The sequence below is a fragment of the Penaeus monodon genome, chromosome 36 (genome assembly GCF_015228065.2).
Source record: "Penaeus monodon isolate SGIC_2016 chromosome 36, NSTDA_Pmon_1, whole genome shotgun sequence".
Taxonomy (NCBI): domain Eukaryota; kingdom Metazoa; phylum Arthropoda; class Malacostraca; order Decapoda; family Penaeidae; genus Penaeus; species Penaeus monodon.
In genome coordinates, this window is record NC_051421.1 from 5,002,906 (window position 1) to 5,013,269 (window position 10,364).

At 40.6% G+C, this 10,364-nt stretch overlaps 1 protein-coding gene across 1 annotated transcript in view; it reads right to left on the bottom strand.

Moving 5' to 3' along the window:
- The window catches only part of LOC119595500 (adenylate cyclase type 5-like), a 124,434-nt gene that overhangs the window by 10,136 nt on the left and 103,934 nt on the right, over nt 1-10,364 (bottom strand). Inside the window, exons 12-13 of the mRNA XM_037944629.1 lie at nt 10,077-10,174; nt 4,802-4,886 (exon numbers count right to left, since the gene is read on the bottom strand). Of these exons, the coding sequence (XP_037800557.1) occupies nt 4,802-4,886; nt 10,077-10,174 (183 nt within the window). The remainder of the gene's footprint in view (nt 1-4,801; nt 4,887-10,076; nt 10,175-10,364) is intronic.

A 10,364-nucleotide genomic window follows, 5' to 3' on the forward strand; every position in this document is an offset into this window, starting at 1 on the left:
GAGACTGGAGTATCTGAAATTGGTGTGCTTGAAATGGGTGTGCCTGATACTGAAGTCTGAAATTGGTTGTGCCTGATAGTGGAGTCTCTGAAATAGGAATCTCCGTTCCAGGGTTTTGGTGGAATTATTTTTCAACCAAACGAACCATTTCTATTTACACATATCTCCTTTAGGCAGCTTCCGTGACAGTTTAATTTTTATTTCAATATATCATACATCATTCACAGAAAACCTACATATACCTATATATGTAAACTCTGTAAATCAATCACTTTGAATTCCCATCGATCTATTTACCCCCATTATAAACACATCCCGTTAAAAAATCGACCTGAGTTTAAGACACTGTCGCGCAATCCCCGACCTCCCCGCCCTGAACACATGCCAAGCCAGGAAGCCATTTTTCCCTCGAGCCTTCCACAAGACATCTGGCTTTGGCTATCCAGAAGACGTTCGGGATATTGGAAAAGCCATTCGCCTTGTAAGGAGGGAACTGGGGGGAGGGGGAGGGAGAAGGCTGGGCGATTCTGTTACTTCCTATAATGGGATATTTTGAGGGTGTAATGTGCAGGTAATAGAAGGGTACTGTTAGCCGGGCCATAAGTGAAAGGCCCGGGCGAAGCCAGAACTTCGCAAATCTCAAGCAAGGGTACTGCTCTAACACCTAGCCTAGTTGATGGCTTCCTGTGATGGGTAACGCTGTCCTTGATGATTGTGTGTGTGTGTGTGTGTGTGTGTGTGTGTGTGTGCGTGTGTGTGTGTGTGTGTGTGTGTGTTTGTATGTGTTTGTGTTTTTTTTTTTTGTGTGTGTGTGTTTGTGTGTGTGTGAGAGAGAGAGAGAGAAAGAGAAAGAGAAAGAGAGAGAGAGAGAGAGAGAGAGAGAGAGAGAGAGAGAGAGAGAGAGAGAGAGAGAGAGAGCGTGACAAACAGAAAGACAGAGCGTGCGCGTGTGTGCTCGTTTGAATGTGTGTTTGCGTTATATATATATATATATATATATATATATATATATATATATATATATATATATATATATATGAATAGCAAAACACTCTTCCGTGCTGATACAATGGAAGAAAAGCCCACAATACAAAAATTAGATTTATTGAAAGTGAGACTACAGTTTCGAAATCCACCTGGATTCCATCTTCAGGTCTCACTTTCAATAAATCTAGTTTTTGTATTGTGGGCTTTTCTTCCACATATATATATGTGTGTGTGTGTGTGTGTGTGTGTGTGTGTGTGTGTGTGTGTGTGTGTGTGTGTGTGTGTGTGTGTGTGTGTGTGTGTATCCCCCCCCTTTGCCCCCGAGAGCCCGTGTGTTGACGGCTTCCCCCTGGAAGTCCTCTCGCTCCGAATATTAAATCCACTCTCCCTCGTTGTCGCCGCGGGTTAGCGTCAGCCCCACCTTGACGCTGACGCCGCCCGCCGGCTGTCAGTCCCCGTTCGTCAGCCGGATTTCAGTTCCTCTCATTTCCCTGCGATTAAATCACCTTCTCCTCTTACTGCTCCGAAGGCGGTTTTTAGGTCTGTTTTCTGGTGTCATATATATTTAAAATAAGAATAATAATTGTGCTATTCTTTCGAGTCTTATTTACTATAAAAAAAAAGGTCACTGGTGCCACGGGTCCTCCACGACAACCAGGAGCTAATTACTTGCGTTAATTGCCCTTAATTAAAACATATCCTTCAATAGCTATTTTCGATTCGCCAATCTATTATTACATGATTGTTAGAGCTTATTAACCGCGGGAAATTGAGACTGGCCGCGGACGCTCCGGAAAAAAGATCGCAAATTAGCCTACAAATAATCCAATTAAAAAGTTGCAATTAATGCACAAGCGGTTGAACTCGAACCCAAATGACTGACAGCAGTCAAGCATCGATGAAGTTAATGTAGCTGTGTGTGTGTGTGTGTGATATATATATATATATATATATATATATATATATATATATATATATATATATATATATATATAATTCTTTTGTACCAATTTAGTTTATATATATTATTATTATTTTTTTTTTTTTAGAATATTATTTCGAGTGACGCTTCATTAAACATGATTCATTATGGCGAAAAGTTTTTTTCAATCGTCTTGGCTACTAATAAGGAGATATTAAGTAATGAAATATAATGTTTTATTCAAGTAATTCTTATATTGCTTCAATGTATCATTAAAACTACGATAACCGACCAAATTTACCACACGATGTCCTCAGATATTCGTCTTTTACATGCTTTTAAAATACTGAACATGCCATCTGCTGGCGTTGAACGTTGTAAACTCGGTTATGCAACCGGACATTGCAACGGACTTCCATATTTTTTCAAGAGAAAAGTAAAAGCGATAGCGCTATCACGATTGTAATTAAATTCAAGTATAAATGACCTTCCTATTAAGATAATTAATAATAATGATAATAATAATAATAATAATAATAACCTTGTGTTCATGACCTATAAATACACATGATCTTCGTAACTCCTCGTCTCCAAAGACTCGGCCTTCAAGTAGCCTAACTCCCCGGGCTAAAGTTATCCCAGGGCTTTAAAGTGTCATAATAACTTCCAGGAGATTATCGAGAGAACATAGACGCATAATGTCATGGACGGCACCGCATGACATGATCGAGGCTGAACAAGGACGAACGAAGGTAAACGAGAAAGATGAACGAGGATGAGAAAGGGTGAACGAGAGGGAACGAGAGCGAACAAGGGTGAACGAGGGAGAACAAGTTTAAATAAAATAAAATGAACTAACGTAAAAAAAAGAAGGGATGAACGAGTGAACAACAACGAAAAGCAAAGACAAACGAGGGTGAACGAGCTTCCGAAAGTGAACGAGGCTGAACGAGGGCCTAATAAGTGAGTTGAAGGTTCCTCGCGCCTGATTCACGAGCATTAAAGCGGCAGATCCACGTGTGCGCAGCAATGACGGCGCCTTCGCGTTGCTCCTAAAGGTGATGTGTTCGCCGTCTAGAAGCTAGTCTATTCCCGTCGCTTAAAATTCGCAAATTCTCGAGGCAATTTTGTTGCAGAGAATTATCAGAAGTTGAAGGCAAGTAATTAAATACAAGAATACTTTTTCTTTCTATTTTTCTCCTTTTTTTAGGGGAGGTGTATACAAGATACACTTTGTGAAGGAGATGCTGATCGTCCGAAAGAATACGTGCCCTTCCGAGTATGAAAAATATCCGTATCTAAATATAATATCACCCCAGCGGTATAAGATATCCCGGAGCAGGCCTTATATATATATATTTTTTTTTCGTATATTAGAAAAAAAGAAAATGCCTCTCAGGGGAAAGCTTTCATAGATACATTTTAGATTATGATCTTTGCTGACTCCCACTGCCCTCGGCGAGTGTCCTGATTTGGTCGGAATTAATAACGACCAATTTCTTCGACTGTCATAAGAGAAGTCAACTCTCAGGCCTCGAGGATATTATTCATTCTGTGTAAGACTTGCTGGGTTCGTTAATGAATTCGTGTTTACTTTTTATTATTACTTTTTATCTGTAATTAAGTTGGTTATTGGTTTTAAATATACTTCCCTTGGTGGCTCGAAGCGCCGTTGGTTCGCAATTTAAAAGCAAAAAGTAAAAAAAAAAAAAAAAAAAAAAGGCCGAGCGTGGCAACGGCTAAGAGTTACTGAACTTTTTTGTTCTTACATAATATATTCTCTCTTGCAGGAGTCTGAGAAGCGTCGTGTAACTCGAATATGCTGCAATATGAAAGATATAAGGCAAAGCGATATTACATGATAAGGAGGTAGGTATCATACCAGAGGATAAATATCATACCGTAAATAAATATGATACATGATTAAAAGATAAATAAATGAAGCATTGGCGTTTTCTTCCTTGTTCTTCATCCTTCTTTTTCTTCTTCTTTTTTCCCCTTGATTTTTAATTTCTGATGAAGATTCTACGAGCACCTTAAAGGCAAAACGGCAGAAGTTCGGCCCCGGTGAGCGCTCTCCCACAGACGATATTGCCTACGGACATCCATCTACAATCGCCTTGCCGTAGCCAACATAAATAGATAAATAGATAAATAGAAGATCGACGACTTCCTCCTCCCCCCTAACCCCCATTCCTCCACTCCCCCTCCCCCCCCCAACCCACGTTATCCTATGGAGGATGACCTATCACTTCATACTCCCGGACTTCGAGGACGACTTGGGGACACCTTAGATAACTCCTCCTCCAACCATATCCACATACCCCACTGGAGGATAACTTCTGCCATACCCTCCTACCCCTTCCCACCCCCCTATGTCGCTTTGGAGGATGACATCCCTTTCTCCCTGTCCTACTTTACCCCTACGACTCCTTGCAATAAGACCCCCCCTCATACGCCCATTCTTCCGTATCCCTCCTCAAGGACGACATCTGCTGCCCCTCTCCTCCCCCCCGTAGGTACCCTCGAGTACGACCTCTGCTCCCCCTACTCTTGAGGACGACCACTGCTCACCCTCTCCCTCCCGAAGTTACACTGGAGGACGACCTCCATCCCTTGCTTCTTTCCGCCCTCCCCTGCATCTTGAAATACGGCTTCCTCCTCGCCAGCCCTCCCATTCCCTCGCCCTTCACGCCACCCTGAAGGACGACCTCCCTTTACCCCCCCCCCCATCCATCTTACCCCTCCCCATATCACCCACGAGGACAACACCCCCCTCCCCTCCCCTCCACTCGAATTCTCCCTCCCTCATCCCAAACCATCCTCCTCCCCTCCTCTCCCTCCTACTCCCAGTCCCCTTAGCACTGGAGGACGACCTCGAGGGGGACTCACCTCACACTTCTCCGCCAGGACGAGCACCACCACCAGTGACGTCACCGCAGTCCCCACCAGGAACACCCCGATTGATCCGGCGAATCTGTTGACGAGAAATACAAATCAGATTTGCATGTAAATCCGACTGTAAAATAATATGCAAAAAAAAAAAAGAATAAATTAAAAAGAGAAAAAAAGGGGGGATACTGTGAGGCATTCCATACAACACGTTTCATTAGCTTGCATGAATTATTCACGCTTATTAAGTAACTTCATTTCGGAACTTTATTTGCGGGGAATTCATAAACAAAAGGGATTTCCAAATGCGATTATAGTACGCGGATGAACTAAATCATATTCTATCGATATTTATTGTCCAATATTTAAAAAATGACACGAGGAAAAGCCATGAGAAAGCCATGATAAACATAAAAACCTGCAAAGGGGAAGATATGCACATTCAACACGCGCTCACACATACAGTTGTCTTAAAATATAGAGTAAGTACATGAATTGAACAGAAACAAAAATGTTCGACGGACAAGGTAATATTTTATTTACAATTGAGGTTTCCTATAACTTCACAATTTTATAGACTTTAAATTATATATGTCTATATCTATGTATCTATCTATAAGTGCATACATATATATATATATATATATATATATATATATATATATATATATATATATATATATATATATCTTTTTAACGGTAGGTTCATGTCTGAGCCGCCGTGGTCACAGCATGATACTTTAATTGTAGTTTTCATGTTGTGATGGTTGTGATGCTATATATATATATATATATATATATATATATATATATATATATATATATATATATATACATATATACATATATATATATATATATATATATATATATATATATAATATATATATATATATATATGCATGCATATACATGCATACACACACACACACACACACACACATACACACACACACACACACACACACACACACACACACACACACACACACACACACACACACACACCACACACACACACACATATATATATATATATATATATATATATATATATATATATATATATATATATATATATTATTCACGTTTAAATATATAGGCGTGTTTGTGTTTCTCTGTGTGTGTTTATGTGAGTGTGCGTCAGTGCGTTCGCGTGTGAGTGTGTATAAACGTACTCCCACGCTATGCACTACCCCCAGGTGACCAATCGGCAATGGTGCCATACAATCACGGTTCCCGACACATTCCCGAGGCCACACGGAAACGCGCTGTGAGTCCGCATGCGCCAGTTTTGTGATTTTGAAGGATCTAATTTCACGGCCCAACGGCACATCACGACGCTGTAATCGAAATCCTTACCACTTTATCGTTCTGGGGATCCAGTAATACATTGAAACATGACCTCAAAATTACGTACATTAGGTAACGTGTTATATGTATACAACTACATACCTTTAAATACCATCACGCGCGCCCGCACGCACACACACACACACACACACACACACACACACACACACACACACACACACACACACACACACACACACACACACACACACACACACACACACACACACACACACACACACACACACACATACACACATATATATATATATTCAATGTACTATACCCCATCTAAATTAAGCTAAATTATGCACATTGTCCAATCTGATACACAAAAATCCTTTACGAACTATAAGAGCCTAAAAAACAGAAATCCGTAGATTAAAAAAATATATATATAAAAAAAACATTTCAAACCTCGAAAATCGGAGTTAATTCACCCCCTGCGCCCCACCGAAAGAGAGGCTCGTCATTAATCAAGGTAACAGCTCTTTCGCCGCGAGGACAAGACAGTGAACTCAACCGGAACGCATTAGTCACCCCGCCGAGGCGCCCTCCTCCCGCGCGCCCTTGTTATCGGCGGGTAGGATCTGTTATCGGAGGGTAGCTCCTGTAATCGGCGAGTAGGTTCTGTTATCGGCGAGTAGCTTCTGTTATCGGCGAATAGTTTCTGATATCGGCGAGTAGGCTCTGTTATCGGGGAGTTGTTTTTGTGAAATCGACATCGTGGGGGAGCGGGGAACAACCTGATTTCCACTTTAAAATCGGAAAATCGGACTTCATAAAGAGAATGGCTGAATCACCAGATTGCAATTTTTTTTTTTTTTTTGGCCCACGCTTATTCCCTAGCTTTGATTTTATTATTCTTTTCCCCTCCCCTTTTTTTTCTCTCATTTTTTTCCCTAATAACGTTGGAAGCCGTAAATAGGAAAAGCGGTTATTTTAAGGTGCGGGGAAACAAAAGGTCGCGTGCACAAAGGCTCGACGGAAGAGGCGAGAGCGAAAACGCGAAATCCTCGGCCCCACAACTGCAGTTCAACCTCCTCTAAACACGCTCTAAGTCGCTGTGAAATCGCCATGTCTTTCGCCATGCTCTCCCCTTTTTTCGTCTTGTTTTAATACTTCCTTTCTCTTTATATCGCTCTCTATATTTGTCCCATTCCTTTCCATTGTTTTAAAAAAACTATGGAAGATGTAGCTGCAGGCATTTCACACGCAGACACAATCAACGAGTCACGTCTTTTGTGGAGCGAGCTGGCACCAATAACATTAATGGGGCTTACAATCTAGCCGTTCCTTCGGGACATTATGCAGCCTCTCTTTAATAATGCTTATTGCTTTGAACTTCTCTTTCTTCCTCTCTCTCTCTCTCTTCTTTTCTGGAAACTGCTTTTTAAGGATTCCCATTAAGGCAACGCAGAACTCCGAGTCCGGAGCGGTGAGGGTAAACAACCTCAGCGAACCGCGCGCGACCGCCATGACAGCTTGATGGTGCCATGACAAGGCCTGCTAGGCTTCTACAGCAACGATTCGCGTTCTCGGTCTTTCATGTCTTTCTTCGTGTCCTTCGTCCGCTCTCTCTGTCCTTCTCTGTTCCTCTACGTTGCTCTCTTCGTCTCTGTCTTTCTCTTTCTCTGTCTCGCGGTTTGTCTTCCTCTGCCTCTTTATCTCCACTTTTGTCTTTCTCGCTTTCGCTCTCTCTCTCTCTCTCTCTCTCTCTCTCTCTCTCTCTCTCTCTCTCTCCTTCCCCCTCTGTCTCTATCGCCTTCCTCCACTCTCTCTCGTTCCCTCTCCCTCTCCTTCACATTCTCTCTCTCCTTCCTTCTCTTTCTCTCCTTCTCTCTCGCTCCTTCCCCCTCTCTGTCTCTCTCCTTTCCTCTCTCTCTCCGTCATCTCTCTCTCTCTCTCTCTCTCTCTCTCTCTCTCTCTCTCTCTCTCTCTCTCTCTCTCTCTCCTCTCTCTCCTCCCCTCCCTCCTCCCCTCCCTCCTCCCCTCCCTCCTCCCCCTCCCTCTTTCTCTCCCTAGCTTCTCACTTTCCCATACATATATTTTTTTTTCTAATCGTTTCGTAGTGCAATTGTTCCTCTGACTTCATACACACACACACACATACACACACACACACACACACACACACACACACACACACACACACACACACACACACACACACACACACACACACACACACAAAATAATGATAATAATAATAATAATAATAATAATAATAATAATAATAATAATAATAATAATAATAATAATAATAATAATAATAATAATAATAATAATAAAATAATAATAATAAAAATAAAAAATAAATAATAATAATAATAATAATAATAATAATAATAACAACAACAATAATAATAATAATAATAATAAAAAATCGCCCTCAGCCTCATAATTCAGTATTCCCTCACGAGAAGTAACACGCCTTAGAAACGCCATTACCCTGTGAAAACTCGGGGATGGTGAGCGAAGGCGCCGGGGTTCCATTTGTACACAAAAGGGGAAATGTTCATCTATAAAAGAGGGGAAATGTTCATCTACAAAAGAGGGGAAATATTAATCTACAAAAGAGGGGAAATGTTCATGTACAAAAGAGGGGAAATGTTCATTTCCAAAAGAGGGGAGATACTGATCTATAAAAGGGGAAATATTCGTCTATAAAATGGGAAGAGGTCGTCTGTAAAAGAAAGGAAATATTGATCTAGAAATGAGGAAGAATATTCATCTACAAAAGACGGGAAATAGTCATATCTAAATGAGAAAATATTCCCCCGATAAAAGAGAGGAAATATCCATCTATAAATGATAAAATATTCCCAAATAAAAGGTGAAACATTTATCTCTAATACAGGGGGAATATTCATCTAAAAAGGGATGGAATATTGATTAATAAAAAAGGGGCGAGATATTAATCTCTGAAAGGGGAAATATTCATTTAAAAAAAGGGGAAATATACATCTATAAATGAGAAAAAACAAAGGAAATATTGATATATAAAAGAGGAGAAATAAATGAATGAAAAATATTTATAAAAGAAAGGAAATATTGATCTATAAATAAGGGGAAATATCCATATATGAAAGAAAGGGAATATTCCTCTATAAAAAGAGAAAATGTTCCTTTGCAAAGGAAAGGAAATATTCATACATAAAGAGGGGAATATTCATCTATAAAAGAGGGTTATTATTAATCTATAAAAGAAAGGAACTTTTTATCTATAAATGAGAAAATATTCCCCTATAAAACATTAATCCATAGAAAAGGATAAAAAGAGGAAACACTCGGCAAAAAAACACGTTTCCAAGAAGCGCGAGGGACAAAGCTTAAAAATAGGTGCCATTCTCTTTTGTTTCACCTAGTACTTCCGGCCTTGTAAGTGGTGTGGCGCGAGACCTCACCTTGTACTTAGCTTTTTTTATGCCTAGCTTTTGTCCTTTTGTTTCACGGGGGAGGGAAAAGGTCCTCGCCCAACTCCAGAGCCGGATTACGTGTTTTGGTTCGTAAGGCAGAAAGGAAAGGTAGTGTAATCTATCACTCTATTCTGTGTCAGAGCGGATGTATGTTACACACACATACACACGCACACACATAGAGGTGCGCACACACACACACACACACACACACACACACACACACACACACACACACACACACACACACACAGAAGGAAAGTTAATTAAATCCAATCCTAAACGCTGTACGAATGAACAAAAAAAAAAAAAAAAAAAAAACGAAAGCGAACTGTCCGTTTTCCAAATCTACCTCCGTGTGAAACTAAATGACCCGAAAGTACACTCAGATAAACGGAGATCACGGGTTCAAACGTGGCATCATTATTACACATGAGATGAGGAGTACACACGAGAGCCTTCAAAGTTCCGAGTATTCTCCTAGGCACACACGAGATCGTTACCTTGGGATGATGATGATCTGGACCGCAAATATGCAAATGATGGTGAACCACGAGATGATGAAGTAACTCGGCAGCATCTTGTCCCTCTCCTTGGAATACTGTGAAGAGAGAGATTATGATGTAGAAGATTATTAAATCTTTTACCTGCGGGATGAGGGATGTTGTTGGGGCTGGAAGGGGCGGGGTGTATGTGGTATTTTATTTATGTTTTTTTTATTATTCAGTCCTGGGAGGTTGTTAGCTTACTTGAGAGAGAGAGAGGGAGAGAGAGAGAGAGAGATAGATAGA